This window comes from Caloenas nicobarica, chromosome 10, assembly GCF_036013445.1.
Source record: "Caloenas nicobarica isolate bCalNic1 chromosome 10, bCalNic1.hap1, whole genome shotgun sequence".
NCBI lineage: Eukaryota > Metazoa > Chordata > Aves > Columbiformes > Columbidae > Caloenas > Caloenas nicobarica.
In genome coordinates, this window is record NC_088254.1 from 17885235 (window position 1) to 17907414 (window position 22180).

Sequence of the window (22180 nt, forward strand, 5' to 3'; positions counted from 1 at the left end):
TGTCTGTCCCCAAATGATTTGGCATTTCCATTTCTGCAGGCCAGAATTGGTGTGATTTGTGGAGGACTGGTTAGAATTTTCTCAGCATTTCTTTCAGAGCCAGGGAAAAAATTGTTTTAGTTCATCTACTGAAATGTAGACGGAACTGGAATTGGCAGAACCTTTTTCTTGTTTTGTTAGAGTGTACTTATTCATTCTTCTCACTATGAAAAATTTATTGGATTTTTTTTCCAAGTTTATCAAACCACAGTGACAAATGATAAAAGGATCAGAGGGCATGACATATGAAGAAAGATTAAGAGAACTTAATGTATACAGCTTAAAAAACATAAGTAAGTGAAGGAGGATCTGATAATCTATAAATACTTTAAAGCTAAAAGGTGAGGAATTATTTAACGAGCAACAGCATGCAAAGGAACATTAACTGTTAGGAAGAAAATGTTCACAAGGCAATGTGAAACTTTAAAATTGCATACTAAGTTAATAAACCCCTTCTTGAATATTCCACGTTTTAAGCCTGTTACAGTGAAACTGTTGATCATTGCGAAGTAAATCAGTACCCCAGTCAGCAAGTGCACCTTAAGTCTTCTCAGTCACAAATACTGGAATTGAAGCTTAGCAGACTAATTGATGGAAATAGTTATTTAAATTTAACCTGGTCTTCTGTGGTGGTTATATTTTAATGAGCAACCAGAAATCCATCAGAGTTAGAAAGTGAACTTCAGACAATCTTGTTGAATTACAGGTTTCTTGCTACTCACAATTCTTTATATGTTCTCACTTATAATTCACTCTTTGCATCACAAAGTTGGTCAACTTAATTGTCCAATATCTGGAACTCATCAGAATTTGCTAAATGAAAGTTGCATCCTTTTCAAAGGAATACTGTATATGTCTATTTTCTGGGTACTCAAAGCTAAACACCTGTAAATGTTGATCCTACATCTTATTTGTGTGATGCCTAAAGGTGTAACTTATTTGCTGGAACCAATCCCATTTAATTGCTTCTTTTTTTAATATTCCTCTTTTTCATTTGCAAGTGCTGAGGTGGGAAAAAGAAGCAAAAATGTATTAAGTAGGTATTTAATCCTCCATTTCCTGTGCTGTGAAACAGATTCATTGCTTCAAAGCTGAAATCTTCTAGGTCAGGTTTACCTTAGACATAACTCCAATTACCTAGGTTCTCTCTATAAATACAATTGGGTCACTTAAATACGGATCTAATAACTCAGTATTTTTGATACCGCTTTCCCACCCCAGCTAAACACTGTCATTTTCTTTCTTGGTTTCTTTTAACCAAATATGCAGGTTTGGGAAAACTCCTGAGAGTCAATATTGAGCTGATGATGATTTGGCCCTACTATTTAGTAGTCAGCATTGTTTCTATCTCCGTTTCACGCACCCGTGACTCTTTGAAATGGAGAGCTGGTAGAACTGGCTAAAGCTACTCACAGTAAACACTTCCAGCAGGGTTTCTCGTCAAGATAAAACTTTATATTCCAATATTACAGCAATAATAATTCATAACTTGTATTAACTGATGTATTAGTGTTATGGGTCTATGGGATTCCGAGTTACCAGGAGAGAGAATTGCCAGTCATTACATGTGTCCCACATCAAACGCTGTCCAGTGCTGCCTTAATGTCTTCCCTGGGTCCTGGGTATATCCCTTCTGCATCAGTGATGGACCATGCCTGCACTCTGACTTGCATCTTTCAGTACATTAGGTTATTCTAAGTGACTTTTCCAAGTCTGAGGGTGGCCAGTGCTCTCTAGGGAGTGTAAGAAAAATGTAATTTTATGACATTATCTCATGGCAATGTCAACATTTAAACAGAGAACTATACTTTAAAAAGAAGTCTGTGTATTTTTTTTTTCCCTTCCCTGATACAAGAGTTCCTAAATTTGAAATCTGCTAGTTGGGTTGTGGTATACAAGGTCACTGTTTCTGTTTCCTATCATCGTGCTGTATCAAAATACTCACACACATAGCCTTTCTGGTTCTCCTGCATGTTAGACATAACAGACCACGCTTCTGGGAATTGTAACACACCCTCTAAGATGAACTGTTTACAAATTATAAATGCACGGACTCTTAGTTCCAAAACCCAAGAGCAGATTAACTCCCTCCACCTAAACTATCTGTCTTAAATGACAGGGCTTAATTGCCAGTTCCCTCTTTCTTTCCCCCTCTCCCCTCCCCAAATACCAGCATGAGGGACTGTAAAAGATAAGAGAGCTCTGTCCCTTTGGCACAAGCTGCTCGGTGGATGAACGCCTTCTCGGATTTGTGCCATCTTGGACATGGAGTTCAGGCTGTGTCATGTCAGCTCTGGGGTCTGTCAGGCTGTCTGTATAAGGATTATTTTAAAATTACATCACTGAAACTTCTTTCGCCTGTCAGTAGAAAGGTATAGACAAATTACATGCAGCTCAATCTAAGTCGTCTGATTGTTGACTGTTTCTATTTCTTTTACTTTTTTTTTCTTTTTTTTTTTTTGACAAAGACTGTAGAGCTTCAAGAGCAGATAGTTACCTTGTTCAATGACTGTACCATAGCACCCGACTGGAAAGAGTCTTGGAGTCTCTCAGTATCTGAAGTTGTCTGGATAAAAGTTTTGCATCTCCTCCAAAACAGACAAAACTTAAATTACTACTGTTTCCAGGCCTCGTAACTGATTCCGAAGAATATCAGGCATAAAACGAAATCAACAACAATTACTTTTTTTTTTTTTTTGGTCAGAGTGTGTGTGTGCTTTTTTGTTTGTTTGTTTTCTTGAAGGGTTTCTATCTGGTGGTGAGCCAACATAGCCATGCTTGGCTAATGGGATGTAATAGGGAAGGATCAGATGACACTGTGGATTTAAGCCAAGTTATTTGGCAGCTTCCAAGAAATGTTCAGTATCTCATGTGTTGGAAAAAAATCCCCAAAGAAGAAAAATCCAATGTTCCTAATGTAGGAAATTCTCTGTCAAAAATAGGTACCAAAATATACAAAGTTTTATGAGCACAGTTCAGAAAGACTCCAGCCGAACAAATTAAAGTCAAATTCGTCCAGTAGCAAACAACTGACATTTTCCATTTGAGTTAAATTCAGCATGTGGAAACCTTCCGTATGGATCTTATTTGTACGGGTGGATTACGATGAAAGTTGCATTAATTTTCTCCACAGTAAAGGTCAGTAATTGAAACATGAACCAAGAGTCTATTGTGTAAGATGCTATATCCCCATACTTAGGAAAGGTCATTCAAGACAATATCATCTCATTGTTTTCTTCCCTGGAAGTATAAATAATTTCATTAGTTGGTTATTTTTTGTTGTTGTTTTCTTTTTTTTTTTTTTTTTTTTTTCTGTTCTCTTCAATACAACAATTGCAATATAATATTTCAACACCTCCCATTAAGATTGCTGAAGAGAAATGATGGTAAATACTTGAAAATACCCCATGATACACAGGGTATGTTCAGACTAACAAGGAGCAAGCACCTTCTCCACAAAATTATGAGCAAGATTGTGTCCTAAAAAAGCCCATGAGATGTGTGTTTGCGTAGGTGTGGACTGCCTTAACTTGCTGCTCTTTCTTCAGTTGGCTCTTTGTGGCTTCTCTTACTGCTTCCTCATGATTCTGTGCACAGAGCAGGAATACGTTAGTGATGGAGAAGCCTAAGGGACAGATTCTGCTACTTGCCTGAGCTATGCTTGGTGCAAAGCTGGATGATGGGACACTTCTAAGCACACACAATCATCTGGTCTTGCAACCATCTTGACTGAAGTGTAATACATGGTGTCACTTAAGACACAGTTATAGCTTCTGTAAGTTCTCTCCAAGCTTCTTATTAACCTAATCAACTTCTGGTTAAGACACAACATGGGTTGCTCTTGTTGTGCTTTGCTCTTTTCTTGGGAGCCTGTGTACAAGAAACTGGAAGATAAGCCATCTGTTGTTATTTCTTATTTACACTGCAGCATTGTTTAGGACTGCTCTTATCTGCAGGTATCCCATAAATCGGCACAATCCTTATCCCAGCATCATGACCCAGCCATTCATAGATTTAGGAGTCATGGGAGAGAGGAGTTCAAAGGAGGGACTTGCAGAGGACTTATAGATACCCTGGGGACTCTGATATTGCTCTCCTTGCATAGAAACCTTAGCGTCCCTGTGGCAGTCTAAAGTTCTCCCTCTTGCCCTGGAAGTAGGTGAGCCAACACTGTAACTTACCTAAATTGCTGGAGGAATATTAAATGTCACTAGGCAGGTCACTGGACCAAGCACATAAACCTCAGGGAGTTCTTGTCCCGTAAAAATTCCAATTATTTAAAATATTATTAAAATTACTTTTGAATTGGTAATAGGTCTATCTTTCTGCTGTACCCCAAATTGCTAAAGATCCTAAAGATTATAAATGATGATCCAGTAGTTTAAGTCTAATCACCGTGAGATTGTTCTTAGGTCTCATGTGCGTTTCCAGGAGAAAACAGTTGTTTTGACCAAAGTTGTTTCCTTTCCCTTTTTTAAATCAAAGATGACTGATGACTTTTTGTCTCCTCTCAAGCTTCTTTCTTGTTGCTTCTTACGAGTGTGTTCCTCATCTGAATGGTGTTTTATTCTGTTGTGACTGCCAGTATTGCTTTAAAACTTGTAGCAATATCACCAGACTTCGGGTGAGTTCACGTGTCTATGAAAACGTGAGCAAGTACAGAAAATGCTTCTTAAACCCCCTGCATTTCACGCCGGCATAGAACGAAAGCAAGAGAGTTATGCCCTAAGCCTCTCCACATTAGCTTTTTCTCGAGTTGGGTTTAGGAGACTTTTGCTGGTTGTTTGTGCACAGATTAAATTTGTCTACTGTAAGGAAAAAAAGTGTAGGCATTGCTGAACAAGATGTGGTGGTCATCTTGTGCCTTTTAGCCAGTGGTCCCCCAGCCTCAGCTGTGGGATGATGTGCCCTGCTTTTAAAATGTGTCCTCTTAAAGCCAATGGTGCTCTCCTTCATATAAGTCTGGAGTAATTCTATTGGCTGTGGTGGAATTATTCCAGATTTCACACCTTTTTAACTGAGAGCATAAATTGACCTGTATGTGTTGCATTTCCTCTATTTGGTAATTATTTCAAGTACACTCAGATTCGCTACGTTTCCACAGCCAGGCAGGCACATTTGCAGCATGGTGTTAATAAACAAAGAAGATCTTGTGATGCACAGTTTCGGGACTGTACGAGGCAAATCGCTCCCAGTTTGGCAGCTGTCCTCTCCGGGTCCTTGTCCCCCTGGAAGTGCCGAGAAGCCCTCGACAGGCAGCAGACATTGCAGCGCAGGGCAAGACGGTGACTCGGCGAGGCAGATTGCTGGGACCATTTCAACCGCTTTTGGCTCTCTCCGAAGGCAGGATCCGGTTCAAGGTTGCTGTGGTGACTATTTTCAAAGCTCAGTCTGGAATTCATTTTAGCTACCAAGAGACTGTCTGTCACTCCATGGCTACCACCTCCCACAAGAGCTTCATTCTGCTGCGAGACTGAAGCTGTGAGTGAACGTTCCCTGCAGACAATAGAGGACATTGCTCTGCTGTTATACCCAATAAAATCTTTTCGGTTTCAGAAGTTCTTCGTCTACAAGGATTTTGGCCTCAAGATGTTGTTTGGCACAGGTTTTGCTGGACACCACTAAGGTTGGTGTTTTGTAGTCTAGCACAGAGCAAGTTGCAAGTGACATCCAACTTTGGCTGTCTGCTTTTCTCTAAATAACTACAGCATGTGTTGGGTTTTTTTTTTAAACCCAGAATAATAGTTGAGCAAAAAGGCATGCGTGCCTGAACTTTTTTTCCTTTCTTTCCCCTTTCCATCAATCTTGTTTGTTGCTAATACACTTGGGAATTCGTATCTGGTACGTGGGATAAATCCTGGTAAAACATTGCCCTAATGTGCTTGTAGCAGCAGTGACGTGATGACACAGCTTCTGTTAAAAAGCTGATCCTGAAAACTATACCAGCCCAGGGCTAGGCAGACTAACTCTTCGAATTCCTGAAGATATTAAAGATTTTCATTCCTGACTTAGTTGCCTGTATCCTGTTTTCTTCCTCCTTTTGAATTAATCCCTGTTTATTTTTTCTCCTCCCCTTTTCCTCATCCTTGCCCACAAGTGTTCCTGGGCTTGATATATTGATTTTTTCCCTTGACATGCCAAAAATCTGATGAATACCACTTGTTCAAAAGTTGCATGGAAGATTTCTTTCTGTGTGAGCATTTTCTATGCAATCCAAGTGAGCAAGTATTTAGAACTTGCTTGTGACTTCAAGCCTAAGTTTTTAGTTGTGTGCATACAATATTTGCGGTACACATCTGAAATACTCTTAGAGAACAGCATTAAAAATTATCTATGCATTTGGAGTGTTGCTCACTGGTTTGGGTGTATCCAGAGGGAAAATAGCTGAAGGATAGATTGAAAAAATATGGGACAATTTTTGTAAAGATTAAAGCTATTCGTCACTGAAACAAATGATCACAAGAAGTGGATTTCCACCATCCAGGCTTTCAATTCAGTAACAGATGCCTTGCTAGAGCAGAAGCAGTAAGGAGTGTTATTTGGTCTTAGTTGTAGAAAGAACGAGGCTATTGCTGATTTTTGCCTTCAGTCCCTTCCTTCTTAGGTCTTGTGGTTTCCCCTTGCAAGCCCAGCTCTGATGATTGTAGCTTGTCCATCGTGAATTCCTGTGTTAATACTGGAAATGTCCCCTCCTGACCTGCCCCATATTTCACACTTTCAAAGTCTTTGTCGTTGGAAGTACCTCAATTTTTGTGATTGTGTGACAGTTTCTTTTGCAACTGTCCCTGAATATCTGGGAGCAACATAAAGTCATAGGGAAGGGAAAAAAGATCACAGAGCTGTAGTAACTCTTTGAGTGTGTCTACATGTCCTTTTTATTAACTGCTACATATTTTGGAAATACAAAAATACAAAAGCACCTCTCTTCCAGTATAGCAGAGGTTTGGTGTCTTCATTTTCAACTTTAAGTTGATGTGTATTAGCTGGGCACAAAAGACAATTTCTGAAATTGCTGGGTGTTTGTTTTGGTTTCGTGTTTTTTTTGTTTTGGTGTTTTATTTTCCCTGACATGCTTAATCTTTTGTACAGCCATTTTTGTGGTTTTGTTCAGGCAATTAATGTAGCAATGAAGGTTTCTTAAATAAGGATATGCAAGGAAGATTCGAAGTAACACACTGATTATATAATTAATTCTCAGCTGTAGATTCATTTTGATGGAGTTAATTCTTTCCCAGAGGCTGAAGACTAGTTTTGATCCACCCACAGTGCTGTAATCAGCTAAGAAATAGAGAATAAAAAGACTTTGAAGGAATGGAAGTTTCATGGCTGGTTTTAGGAAAAAAAATGACAGAAACAGGCAGAATATTTTATTTTTAATTTAAGCAAAAGGTTCTGACTTGTGGGTATCCAAATCCTGTTTTGAAGTAGCATAATATGTTGAGTCCAAAATAAATCAGAAAGGAATGCTACCTGAGAAGGATAGAGAAAAAATATCTGGGTGATGGGACCTTGAATAGATGGGAAAGTGTGTTTAGTGGAAGATGCATTTAAGATCATTTTTTGCATCTTCCACAAATACGGTAATGTTAAAATACAGCTTTCTTTCTGACAGTTGCCCATTTGCTAATAAATATGGGCCAGTGACTGTCGTCTTGATGGACGTTGAATTCCTTCTGCTTCCAGCGATGTTTTGTGAGGTGCTGACTTCACAAGGGATAAACAGCAGTCCAAAACCTAAATAATTTGGAAAATCCTGTTTGTTGTACTTCATTTGTCTGCTTCTCTCTTGCTTAACCAGTGACCCTAATCATCCTGTAGATGTGTTTAGACTGCAGGTTTCCGGAACAAAACACTAACAAAGAAAAGACGTTGACAAACTCCCAGGGTTTTCAAATGATTGTACACACGTATTGCAGTGCACACTGCAAAGGCAGTTGCTAGCCTATTTTACTCTCTGATTTCATTTACAGGGCTTTCTAATCCCAGTCTGACTTTGCCTATTCCTTGTTTGGGCATATTTTGTATTATCATTTGAAAAAGCTATTGTCTAGGGGTGATTTTAGCATGCATGCTAGGTAATAATATGCATGCAATTGTCATTATATCCTAGGAACTGGTAGTATCTGTTTTATTTTCTTAGTCTGCTTAGTGGCTGCAGCAGAAGTTATGTTGTGTTGGTTAAACTATATTATCACCACATTTCTAAGCTGAATCAAAGACATGTAAATGAAGTCAGCGTGATGCAGATAGAGCTGACAGAAAATCTTCCTTGCAGCTCTGGGTAGCAAGAGTGGGCTTGCCCTGGAACATTTACTTTAGCTAAAGTGGTTTCTTTACCCCTCTGTCTGAATTTGGACAGAATGAAATCCCCGCTGGCTGGTTCTCCATGAATTGCTCCCCAGCTTCTACGTCCAGGTTTGGTGAAAAAAAAGCCAACAATAGCTAAGGGAATATTGTATCATTCTAGTGAGTGAACAGTTAAATATAATCTTAATGTGTCGTTTACATTTGAGCCTTACAAAGTTACAACTGGAGTTGTGTGAAAATGACTTTTGGTGCTATTTTCACATAAACTCACTATTTATTTATTTATTTTGTTCTGGGGTTATTTCACACCCCAAGGGTTTCATTTTTGCTGGTTGTTTTATTAATGTAAAAATACTCATTTTCACGCCCAAATGTGTGATGATTTAAAATGCCACTTCTATTCATTGTGCACTCACTTGCAACCTACAGGCAAATATTCAAATGTCTGGAGCTTGATAACTCCATGGTGGTTTTGGCTGGCTTTTTAAACTCAAAAAATTGCTGTGAAGAGATATGGGCAGTAAGTAATTCAAAGGGTTGTGAGGGCTGTCCTGTCACGTCTGTCTCTCAGCACCTGAGGATGGTCCATACGTTATTCCAGCACACAAGGACGTGGCGCGGTGCCCTCCCTGGTGCACACAAACCCTCTCCCAGCACAGGAGTGCCAAAAGGCTGCAGGGATGAGTCTTTACCTCTCCGACCCCGTGTGACTTTAAGTAGTCTCTGACTCTATCTCCTGTGTGGAGAAATAACGTGGGTTCCCAGCACAGGAGCAGAATTGCAGCAGTGTTGATCTGAGCATCTCTCTTTATCTTGACCATGGGGAATGTGGATGCAACTTGCCTTTTACCAACATCTCCCCTCTCTGGGCAATGACTGGTTAAAACACTTTTTAAAATGTCTTTTTTTCTTTTTTTTTCTTTTTTTTTTTTTTTCCTAAATTGGGCTGATTTTGGAGAGTCTAAATGTGATGTAAAATCAGTGTCCAGGGCTCTGCATTTTGTAATAAGTGAATGTTTTGCTGATTTCTTGCTAGAATATCTGCAACCACACCAATTTGCATGCCTGTATGTGTGTTAGATTGCTGGCAAAGAAATGCTGAATGCTGATAATTGTATACTGATTTCCAAGGCTGATTTAAGTCATTTTGATTTTTTAATTCATTCTGTGCTTTCTTTTTATTTCTGCACATGTGTAGTGATGTCCTGTAATGTTGTTGCCTAAAATAAGCAGTAAGAAATGAAGTCGTGAGATGGCTGCTGTAAAAGGAAAATGACATTTTTTTCTTTGATTCTCTTTTTTCAGTAAAAGAATAGGTCTCCATATTCAGAATGTTAAAAAAAAATATTGCGTTCACTGTCCTACGGCTAATTAATATAAAGGAAACAGCATGGCTGTTGCAAGCCTACAAAGCCCAGAAAAGTGATATTCAGAAGTTCTGCAAAAGAATATTCTTGTCCTTGAGAAGTACTGAGCACTCAGCACTGCCCTACAGGTCAGCTGGACTTGGGGGTGCTCAGCATCTCTTTTGGTTTGGCATTCAGCTGGGTTCTTCAGTGGAAGCCTGGTTTGAGATCGAGTTGTGTTACAAGATGTAGAAACCTCTGCCCATGTGCTGAGGAAGAGGAAGAAAATATAGGGAACTCTATGTCTTCATGTTAATTGTATGTGATAAACCCAGGGTGTTCTCTCCTTCCTTGAGCGATATACTTGAGTTCATGGATGCATCAGCAGTGCTGGGAATCTTACCTTCTTTACGTGAAAGTATTAACAGATGCTGAATGTGTAAAAAATTTTGGTTTTCCTTTTTTTTTTTGTTAGGAATCTGAGAAGAAGGGGTTAATTGACAGAATCCACATGGTCCAAGAGATCATCATAGCTGTTCAAAGCATCCTAGAAGAAATAGCATCATTTGGAGAGAGGATTAAAAAGTAAGTGATTATTTTTTCCTGCTTAGCCATGATTTGCAGTGAAGCAGAGCCAGGACGATTAAGGTGGAGTGAAGGTCTTGTTCCAAAAAATGGTTGCAAGGTGCAGCAGGAGAACCTGGCCAGTTCCACTGCTGCTTCTTATCTTGGAGTCTTTTACTCCAAAAACCTTTCCAAAGCACAGAGAAGGAGTCGTGTGCTCTGCTGATGTAGCTCTCACAGTTACCCAGATTCCTGGTGTTGTCCATTTGGGATGGGGTGAGGAGTCATGATGCCACACAAGGAAAAACATTGCTTGAAGATGTGGGTGCAGAAGTATCAGGCATTTATTTTCTTTTCCTTCACAGAAAGTTGGTAGGAATTGATGGTTGGTGTTGTCTCTCCCACGCCCTTCCCGCCCCAGCCTGGTTACAGGGGTCACCATTCACTTATTTCCCTGCCCAACGCGTTGATGTTCTTCTCTCTTTACCATTTTGAGCTGTCTGCTTCCTGCTGGTGCCACGAGGAAGCCCAAAGGGGCTTTTCTGTGTCTTGTTGCAAGGAGAGGCACATAGGGCATTCCTGACCTTACCAAGGAGGAAGGTGAAAAGCCTAAAAAAAAACCCCAAAACCTCACACACAAATACACACAAACTTTTATAACCCGATCTTTATTGGCGCTTAATTGACCCACATTGTTTTCTGTTTTGAACACAGCGATGGTTTGTGATCGAGCCACACTTTAATGAGGAGCTGGGTTCAAGCTAAAAATATAGCAAGCGCGTGTGCTGTGGTTCCACACCGGACACCCCAGCTGGGGTGGAAGTGGCCCAAAGATGTATTCCAGTTGATGAACAGGGCACTGTTCTGCCCAGCTGCATGGCAGGAAGACGCGAGAGTGCTTAAGCACTATTAATTCTTGTATTCATTTTGGTAACAACGGTCTTAAAGAACAAATTGGGTATTAATGTGGATACCCGATGTAATTTCAGAAGAATTCAATTGTAACTCAACAGTAATGTACCATTAAAAAATTGCCACCGAAGTTTTTCTGTAAGTGACAGACTGAATTGTGCTACAGTTTCCGTCTGTCACTCTACTTATACAATCACAGAGAGTTTTAATAGTTTAAATGAATTGAGCTGTTTTGCTATTTTTTTTCCTTTAACTTAAGCTACGTTGATTGATAATGATGGGTCTTCTCCCACTTCTCTTTACTTAATATTTAATACATCTATTGAAGCTTAAAAGTAATTCTTGTAGCATCCTACTAATTTTATCTGTCAAGGGAAGTTCATCTTATTTTATAGCCTGATAAGTAGTCCACGTTCATTCTCTCTTCTTCCTACTCCCCGTCATCATGATGTGATGAAGTTAGCAGGCAGATTGTATGAAACAGAGATGCCCAGATCCATAAATCCACCTATGGATTAATCTGCATTCATGTAGTCCAGGTATCTCAATGTTTGGTGTGTTGCTGTATCTTACAAGGACACAGGGGGACAAAATAACTTCAGAGACGCATTAGCAATAGCTGCTCACCTTAGGTCCATTGTGGGCTTACAGATGAGTGGTCTGAGTGAAAAGAAGTCCTGTTTTGTGCTACTATGCTGCAAAAGTCTGGATGACAGTTGTAACTGAGCCTCTTGAGAGTGCTCCCCTCGAGGAAAACCTGATGCAGGTTGGTGTACAGAATCTTGGTCATGTGTAGAAGCTTGGACTGCTCTAGCATATTGTAGCTTACTCAAGACGGCCTCCTATATACAGCATAGTAAGGAATTGTTGAAAATGTAAGGAAATATTAATGGAAGCAATTTTATAAATATTAAGAGAGTTTTATACAGAATATTATTCCCTACTAGTGTACAGAGAAATGACTCCAACTGCTCTTTTAAGGTTTAGTGTCAGTCATTGTTAATCACCTCCAAGTTACTGGCTGGGCTGAGTCTGGCTACCTGCCACATTTGAGTCGTGCACTGACACGTGTCCCATGTCACCTCCGCTGTGGGCCAGCAGAGCCAGCTCAGGCGGCTCACACCTGCGGCATGGCCTCGTCTCCAGATCAGATCATCTTCCCATGAATAATGGAGAGCTGACCAGTGAGCAGAGATGTGTAACAAGTGTGACACATATGAGAAGAAACAAAAACAACTCGCTACATGCCTAACAACTTCACTGAGCCCCCCAGAGCCTATCTTCTCTCTTCTTATCATGATATCTGCCTCTCAGATATCTCCCTTAATCCATTATAGCATCCAGATACAGCAATCTGCTTATCCACCTTCCGAAAGGGTCTGCAATTTACAGTGCATTTGAAAGCACTGAGCACTGCAAAGCAGTTATTAAATTATTATTGTGTAGCAGAGTACAAGCAGTGTCCAAGAGCAGAAATATTGAGAATGATTATTGTTTTTCTTTACAGCACATTTAACTGGACGGTGCCTTTCCTCTCTGTCCTGGCCTGCTTGGTCCTGGCAGCAGCAACAGTCATTTTGTATTTTATACCACTGAGGTACATTGTTTTAATCTGGGGTAAGTACTCCACCGTGTTTCAATTGCATGCAATAAATACAATATATATCTACAGAATGAAATCAAACAAGCTTTAAATGACCCGTTACACAGACAATCAAGTGCTGTTGTTTACAGGTGAATAACTGTGTTATGAACTTCTTAAAATTACAATTTTTTCCCCCTGGGTGATCTGATGACCTGCGTTTCTTAAGGTTCTTTAAAAGTTTCCAACAGCACCACAAGAAAAGCGTTAGTCTAGATAAGCTTCTTTCAATTTTATTATTATTATTCTGCAGCAGAGTAATTAGCTTTCTGGTTCTGGAGCCCTCTGCTTGGGAAACAGTAGGAAGTGGACAAGATGTGTTTGAAGAGCTGGATCCCAGGAGCGTTTTGGGTCTTAACTCCCTGCAGCTGGGAGGAGCAGTGTGCCTAGTACCCCATGGTATGGGAGACACTGTGAGCATCTCTTTGTGTCATGGGTTGGAAAGTATTTGGATGAAGGTGCATCATGAAGTACAAGAAGAGCTTTTAACAATGAAAACTTTCCTTGTGGTGTCATGAGGAAGAGTGAGATGGCCTTTCATGAAAGGAGATGGCATCCCAGCTGCTGAAGGTGTTCTTCATCTCAAAATGGCCTTCTGTCTTATTTAGGGTGATAGCTTTTATCTCAGCCTTGAGGCGAAATGGCTGAGGACATAATGCAGGTCATCCTCACCAAACCCCTGAAGCTCAGCCCTGGGGTGGCTCTGGGCTGTAGGAACCCCCCGTCACCTGGCCGGGGTTGAACCATCTGCTGCTGTCTTGGCTCTTCTGGATGCAGAAAATGGAGAGAAAGAGAAGGTGGCAGTACAAAAAGCTGCTATTGGGAGAAAATAAATGAAATAAGGGATTAAATCAAACTAAAGAAAGGGCAAAAGGGAAGGAGAGAAATTGCTAGGAGCAAAAAGTTCGGTAACAGAATATTGCTGTTCTTGTATGAAAGACATGGTGAGTACATGAAAACTATACATCCGTTCAACATCATCTAGACTGACAGGGCCTTCAAATATGATACATGTTAAACAACTACCCTGTGGCAAGGCCTCAAAAGACCTTATGGTATTTTCTGTTTTTTAAAAATCAGGTACACAGAAAATTGTGTTGGCATTTTGCTACAAGTATATGGCTCAAAATCTGAATCTCAGATGTGAAGCAGGTACACTTTAGAGGGAGGAGAAGGCTGGAGCAGCCATCACATTTGAAATCACTTTCAGGGAAACTACTATGAGGTTTTGGACAGGGGCATGATGGAATTGAAATGCTGTATTATGATCCTCAGAGGCAACCAACATCTGTATTTTTCTGCTCTTCTCTAAATGGGTTAGCTGATTTTAATTTGTTTAATGATCTTTTGTTCTTCTACCACACCCTTACGTAGCCACACTCCTAGCTGCTATTTCGTAGTGGGGAATTGGTGGTAGTGGGGTGTTAAGCGGCTGCGTTGGCACCATGGGAGAACTGGGAAGGGTGCTCAGGTCTCTCACTTTCTCATCCTGATCCATGCAATAGAGATGGCACTGGCTCATCACTCCCTTTCCTCAAAGACAGGAGAAGATCTCATGATCTCCACAGTAATAGGAACAAAACACTCCTATGGATCTTCTCCCATCAGGGACCACCTCTGATAGCTGAAGCATAACTAAGTCCATGGAGAACACTGGTAGTGCTATTGCTGCAGTAAATAAGCCAAATTATTCACTGTAAGATCAAAATAAAGTCAACCTTGTGATACGTTTTTATAGTGTCCCACAGCATCATAATATGACCAGCTTGTCAAATCCAGTTCTGCAAAGAGAGGACAAGCTATAAGATGTGATGGAGAAGGGGAGCTTTCATTTTCAGAAGAAATGGAAGGAAAAAAGCCTTTGTCCTGCCGAGTTCTTTTCAGAGCCCTGCAGTTCCCTGAGCTTGACGAAAGGGAATGTCTTTGGTCACATAGAAGAGCAGATTCAACAGCAGTCTCAGCTGTAAATTTGTATATTCTCCCCACGATATCCCCCAGAATGAATGCATGCTGCAGTCTTTTTTTGCCCTGTTGTTGACAACAGATGATTCCCAAAGTAGAAAAATAGTTTCATAAATAATGTCCTCTACTTCTTCCAGGAAGCCCTTGTGAGTGATTCCCCATGACAGGGAACATGTGCATGGCTTTAAATCCAAGCCACTGTTTTCACACTAATTTTTACTTGTGAATTCCTCTTGCCTTTTTCACCTTGCCTGAACAATTTAGGAAGAGGGGAATAGAAAAGGGTTGTATTATTTTGTTTGCCTTTTTTTTTTTCTAGGCATAAATAAATTTACTAAGAAGCTTAGAAATCCCTATGCCATCGACAATAATGAGCTACTAGATTTCCTCTCCAGGGTACCATCTGATGTTCAAAAGGTAGGTAATGAACAGCCACCCCCAACAGAGGCAACATGTGGCACGGAGAGCGGCTGGGTGCTCTGCTTGGGGAATACGATGCCAGTGCACTTTTGACTGTCGGAAATAAGGAATTGGGGAAAATCCACAAAGGGGGCGGGGGAGGGCGTCAGAAGAGAGGGAAGCCAAAATCCTTTGTCAGAAGGATAAAGTGATTGCAGAAAAATTATCCTGAAAAAACCTACTTTAAATTGATCTGGAAAATCACCCAGCACGGTTACTGAACTATGGTTTCTGTCACCTTTCTGCTCCAGTATTTATACGGAGGAGAGAGAAAAATAGTCTCTTTGATAGAGATAACTATCCAAAAGGATTTGCTGAATTCTCCCTTTTTTCAAGGATTGGGGAGGGGGCGGCGATGGGACATTATTTCTGTGACTTCGTGCTTGCTGTATTTTATTGTCACATCAGCTGTCCCTCAAAATTCTTCCTCCCCACCCACCTTGAGCCCCAGACCTCCCTTGGACAATGCTCTGCTCTTCTTTTTCTTTAAAGAAAGCCTTGAGATGTGTTTGAAAAACTCTGCGGTTGATCAGATCAATCTTCTACCATTATGGAATTATAACTTTTAATCTAACCAGAATCTATCCTCCCTCAATTTCAGTCAAGTCTTGTCTCTTCTCCTGTTTCTTTTAAACAACAACACTGTCTTCAGTAATCTTGCCCGTCTTCCTGGAAATTATTTGAACAATAAGTCCTTGAGAATGTCAAGATCTGTTTATTTCTCTTGGAGGAAGGAAAATAGTCTTGCTGTGTAACAAAGCCAGACGATATAAAGGATTCTTTCTTTTGTTTTAATCAACTGGAATCTGTGTCCTCAGGCCCTGATCCTGATGCCCTGGATCCCACTGACATTGTACCTTCCTCTGTGAATCGTGGTACTTTCACGGTGAGGTGCTGCTCACTGTGAATAAGGGGATCACAATCCTTCCTATAGTGATTTTACTCTGTTGGAGACAGAAGAATAATTGCCCACATGCAGTGTTGAGGCATCTTGTGGAAACAAGGTTGGAAAAGGCTTCTGGTGACATTTATCTCAAGAGGCCACCAGATTGGCTGGCGGCAGCACTAACAACTTGAGAGAAATCTCGCCATAGACTGGTGGGAGGGAAAAAACTAAACAGACATCATTGTAGAGACGTTAAGCTTCAGTGTATTTTTATTTTTTGTCATTGCTTTTGTAGAGCACTCTGGGTTTGCAATGATGGTTTGCATATGCCCTTTTAGTGTTTATGTTTAAAGATAAGCTGCTTTTCTATTTATGCTTTATTTAACATTTACATTTATAGCATTTCCTTGAGTGGTTTCTATCATTTTGGGATCCTTTGAGCTCTTCAAGGCAAATGATAACCATTTTCTATGAGGGAGGAATGATAAAAGTCCCTAGGATGGGACAAACCTCAGAGTTTTGCAGGAGCGCTAAAAATAGTCAGTCTGTGTGACAGCCACACGCTCTAGTGAAAAGTCATCCACGGCAGCTCCAAAGCTCCTCTGTCTGCTTTGTTTTATGTGCTATTAATGCATCATTATTTCAGTGTGTACTGCACTGAGTTAGAAATTACCTCTATCTGTACATTAGCCATTTACAATCCACGCGTGTTAGACAAAAGACAGAGGAGGAGTGAAAAAGACGGCATGTTCAGCAAAAGTTTCCCCGTAATTTCAATGGGGATACTTTTCTGTAGCACAACAGACAATTTGGAGGTTACACCATTCTTGTCACTTTATCACATATGCTTTAAACATTATATTGTATATGAAATTGTTTTGAAAAGTGGAGGCAGCTTTGTCCAGGTTCTACTTGGGAAAATATTTTCTTTTTTTGAAATGTTTAGATATGTCAGCATCCCAAGGTGTGTGTATGGTTTTGACAACTGTCATCTTATTGTGTAGTGGGATCTACCTCAACTGAAACTCCTAAGAGAAGTTTATTAAACTTATATAGGTTAATGCCAGAAAGATAAGAAAAACAACTCCCAAACCAAAGCAAATCCAAAAGTTCTAGCCTACATTGCTGAAATCAGCTAGAACCCCACGTATCTCATTAGAAAAATCTGCTTTTAATATTTTCGTTTCAAGAAATGATGCATGACTTCTCAAATCCTTCCTGCAATTAATCCCCCATGTTCCTGTGTTTAGAAAATGATTCATTACTTTTGAACCTTCCTTAGTTTCCCTTGGTTTGTCCTCAGGGAGCCATTAACACACACTGTAGTGAGCTAGAGTTACCTAACTGCAAATGTCATGTCTGTTTGTTGTTACAGGTGCAGCACGCTGAATTGAAACCATCCAGCAGCTCCAGCCCCATTCGGAAGAAGTGGAGTGGGCTATAGGATACGACGCGGTTTTGGAACGCAGCATCTCCCCCTGTACCCACTGTGTATGCACATCGGCTTTCCCCCTGCCCTTCATCTTGCTTCAGAACAACACTATAGTCACCGCCACAGACTATGTGGTTTTTGAGAAACACCTCTCTTAGGTTGTCTTTTTTGGGTCATCTTTTTGGCATGGAGTCGTAGCCCAAAAAAGAGCAAGGTGGAACATATGAACTGGTTTATGGGGTGGGGAGGAGAATGGGAGAGAATGATGCAACTGCACCTTTTTTTTTCTTTTTTCTTCCCCCCCCCCCTTTTTTTTTCCCCATCAATTGCAGAGGCAAGGCTGGATATGGCAGCACTCCCTGTTTTATGTAGGAAGAGATAATTCCGCTAGTGTAGCAGATCAGCTGAGTTGATGGGAGGCGATGCTCTGAACCAGTTTTTAACATATCCAACAGATTTACATTAAGATATGAAAGCTATTCTTTTCTGAGTTAAATCGCTGCGCTTAGAAAGGTTTAAGCGCTGAATTAACGAGTCTTTGATACCCATCTTCTGTTCAAGCAGTGTACATTTTAAAAAGTTTTTTATCATAATTAGCAGAAAGAGCTAGGAGCTCCAACAGTATCTCAATATTTCATCCAGCACTTGTGGATTTTTCTTTCCTTTTTTTTTTTTTTTTCCCCCCTTCTTTTTTCAAAGCCCACCCTGTGGTTAACTCTTGGGATACTAGAATCGTCAGGGATCCATTGCTGGCAATGGATACATGAGAACCTTCTGCTATGAAAGGATTGAGAGATTGTAGAGCTGCCTGACTCGCTGAACAGAAAAGACTCTCTTGACTTGCCTTTTTTAATTTCATCTCATCAGATATTTTCAGCATGGCTGTTGTTTTCCTGTCTAAATACAGAGGGGTCAACACTACAGGTCCAAGAGAAAAAAACATTTTATAGCCTTAAAGAAACAAGTACTTGTGCAGAAGGAGAGCACGGTGCACAAGGATGTGGTTGTGCAATAGTGTGCAGGCTTTGGTCCACCACTAATGTCTTGTTGGAGTCTTTCCTGGTGGTTCACAGGGAAAGGATCAGAAAGTGAAGTCATATGGAAATCGGGCAATGAAGAGACAGAAGAAAGGACCCCGTTTTCTGTTCTGAGGAGCATGTGATTTCTTGCCAGCTTATCAATCTTTCAGCTATTGTGCTTTTGCTTTAAATAATTCAGATGATCAGCATTATTCGTGTTTGACTGGGGAAACTGAAACACAGAATCATATGTAAACCTGCTTAATTTTGGTGAGAGTTTAGCCCCTGGTTCTTTAGGTGCTGTAGGATGTTGTGGGAGCGACTTGCCACCACGATGAGACGTTGGTCGCACGAGAGCTGGAGCTGCTACTTGTGATCCCCAGGCAGGGGTTACCATCAGCATCCCCTGGGGTAGTTCACAGTGCCAAGAAATAGAGTCCCAAAAGACAGGTTTCTTTTTATCAAGACTTTGGAAGGCATCTAATTAAAGGTAAAATGGGTAAAACTAGTTTATGGATCCGCGATCCAAATGGAGTCGCACCATGTGGTTCGGTAATGCAATCCTATGGGCCTGTTGTGTGAATTTGAAGAAAGAAAACTGACATAAGAGTATCTTCCACTGGATTATTAGTCGGATTCAGTGATTTTTCGAGAAGTTTATTCTTCAAAGTAACGTGCCCCACTGTGCCTTTGAATAAGGAGAGGCACATTTTCACAGACTTGATTGTATAAAGAATGTATTTTGCTCATGCAAAGCTGTGTGTAGCTGCAAATGGAAAGATAGAAAAAAGATTATCCTTGTTTAAAAACCCACCAGAATGCCTCTTTGTGTGCACGTGTGCTAGTGTACCCATGTGTATACAGAGCTGTGTATAAAGTACATATATAATGTATTTATTGGCGAGTGCGTGTTGGAAAATGAGTGAATACACAGATTTAAAAACCTTGAAAATGTTTATGAAAAATGCCAAAGATTCTAAAGCTTATCATCTTGCGTCTGTTCTTCTTCATTTTGTATCTTTCCCGGCATGTTTCTCTGGCTGAGCCAGATCTCTGTATGATTTGATTTACTTCAAGTTAATGAAGCTGGTTGGAAAGAGCCTTGTAGAAATTATAAAATCTCCAGTAAATCTCTCGTACATACAATAGATGTCCGCGGACCCCTTTTGTTAAACCGATTTCTCAATCTTTTGTGTAAACAATGCCTCATTGTCTCGCTTTAAACTATCATCTGGTTTATCGTACTGTAGTCTTGTCATTTTGTAAGGACCAAAGTCAGACATATTTAAGCAGGCATGTGAGATCTGTTCGTTGATTTGAGTGAAAACATTCAACTGCAGGAAAAATTGTTTATTTATTCTGAAGTTGGGACTGATACTTTAATAGTTGGTTTTTTCCCCCCCGCCATAGATTTTTCCACATGGAACTGATTTCTCTTCATGAGACAGAATGATGTCTTTTTTTTTTTTTTTTTTTCTGTATATATGTTGTGTTTCAGAATAATTTGTATTAGATTGTTATGCTGGAGACATACCAAAGGGGTTTGGATGGCCCAGTAAAAATATATATGTTGTAATGAGCTCTCTGATAAATGCTGTTTGAAATGCAATAAACGTTTGAGGTTAAAATGACACTTTGAATTTATCTGCATTAGGCGGTATGTTTCCCATTCTTTGCAAAATGCGTAGTGTGCTATAATATTTAATATCTAACTAGTTAAGCAAGTACGTCACTTGCCAGTGCAGTGTAACAACTAATGCCGGAGGTTACTTGAGATGGAGCCTGTGCTGCAGCAGGAGATGAGGTAAAGCCTTACCCCACATCTTTACTACTACTCAGTGGGATTTCCTAGGCCCTACCTAAAGGAAAGGAGGGTTATGTGCATTTACTGCCCACACCAGTAATTAAAGGCTTTATTCAGATTTTTCATTTGGTTCTTAAAGCAAGAATATTTTTATCATATTCTTTATATTATTATATAATATTTTGTCATATTGATGCATATCCCCATGTGTCCGTTTGCCCGTGCAAGTTTTTGCATCATTAATATATTCGATGTATAGCATGGAAGTGATAAACTTACATTTTTAATTTAAGGTAATCATTTCAGTGTAATATGTACATTTAGAGTCTAAAGTCTCTAAGACCAGAAGGCATTCAGAAATTTAAAACTAACTAGGGGTCTTTTGGGTGACTGTGGATTACAGAATCATGGAGATATTGGAATATGACTAAACATGTTGACTAACTGTACAATGTATAAATAACTGAATTTGACATATATGTGCAAACGCAATATGTCCTCATGTTTGCCCAAACATAAGCTGCTGCTGAAAGTTGGTTTCTTGAATAATCACGAATAGGACTGAGGACTCAGCTCCCCTATGGGTCACTGTCAGTAAAACTCAGTCACCAAAATGCACCTTGTGGAAAGCAAGCAAAAAACTGAATAAAGCAAAGTCGGTGGAAATGTCACGCACCTTTTTTTTCTGCTTGCAAAGCTTTGATTTTAACCTTCAGCTGTAGCCGTTCCTCCCTCTGCTGCCCCCTCAGTCCTCTCCCAACCCACCCACGGAGCTGTGGGAAGCCCCAGCTCTGCCCCGCACCCCTCTGCGTGGGAAAGCGCCTGTCCCCTCCAAATTAGACTGGCTGCCGCTGATTCATTCACTGCCTGGGGTAACTAACAACTCCCCGAGTTGGGCTGTCCCACTAGAAAACAGACTCACCATTTAATTTCCTGTACTCTACATGGGGTTACTTTTTTTTTAATTTGGAGGGCCTGATCCTGCAGGCATTATCACAAATGGAACTGGAGTTATTTTCCCATCAGACCGGTAGTTTCACACTGGGAAGGAATTTGGCGGTTCTGATGTGTCAAGAAAAAATTGGCAAAATACATTCTAATCAAACCTTAACCTTTAGATTCTCTGTCCTTTAAACTAAGCTGATAGACTGTTTGGGAAATGTTAGCTTTGACTTTAGAGACTGTGGCATGTGTTAGAAGTGAATCCTGTTCTGACTTAATATTGTACGTGTATTTTATCTGCAAAGCTACATGTGTCAGGGCCCTGGTGCATCTACCCCTTCAAATCACACTGGGACATGATAAGAATATCTGCTCTTTAGCATCCTTGAAGTTAGCAACTCGGAAGGAAGCTGAGATACTACAAATGATTGTTAATCTGCTGTATTGCAGATAGAGTGTTTTAGTCGTTCTCAAATTGGGATAAGTTAACACAGGTGAAATTCCATTATTTTGGGACAAAGTATCTGCCTGACAGTTTATCGGTGGGGAAGACCCTTGGCAGCAACAGTAATTGTATAGTTCAAGGAACGCGTGAGCAAAAGATACGATGAATGTAAATATTCACAAGCATTTAGAAATAATGTTGGAGTGAAAAAACAGCCTCTTGAGATTATAGCACTTTTAGTCTACTTTTCTCTGTGGTTGCTTGACTTAAAACAGTGTGGCATTTCAAGATAACTTAGAAGGTCATTTTGTTAAAACAAAAGATGTGCTCTTCTGACACGAGTCATGATGCTGAGCATGGGGAAGCAAGAGGCAGCATTCAGGTCTCGGTGTTCGCAAGAGCTGCAGCACCTGGGCAGGCA

The 22180-nt window shown here is 40.3% G+C and overlaps 1 protein-coding gene across 1 annotated transcript in view; it reads left to right on the forward strand.

Annotated features, from left to right (window-relative positions):
* MCTP2 (multiple C2 and transmembrane domain containing 2) overlaps nt 1-20142 on the forward strand; it is a 104096-nt gene extending 83954 nt beyond the window's left edge. Inside the window, exons 19-22 of the mRNA XM_065641376.1 lie at nt 10168-10277; nt 12676-12785; nt 15092-15189; nt 17493-20142. Coding sequence (XP_065497448.1) covers nt 10168-10277; nt 12676-12785; nt 15092-15189; nt 17493-17561 — 387 coding nt within the window. The 3' untranslated portion in view covers nt 17562-20142. The remainder of the gene's footprint in view (nt 1-10167; nt 10278-12675; nt 12786-15091; nt 15190-17492) is intronic.
* The last annotated feature ends 2038 nt before the right edge of the window (nt 20143-22180 follow it).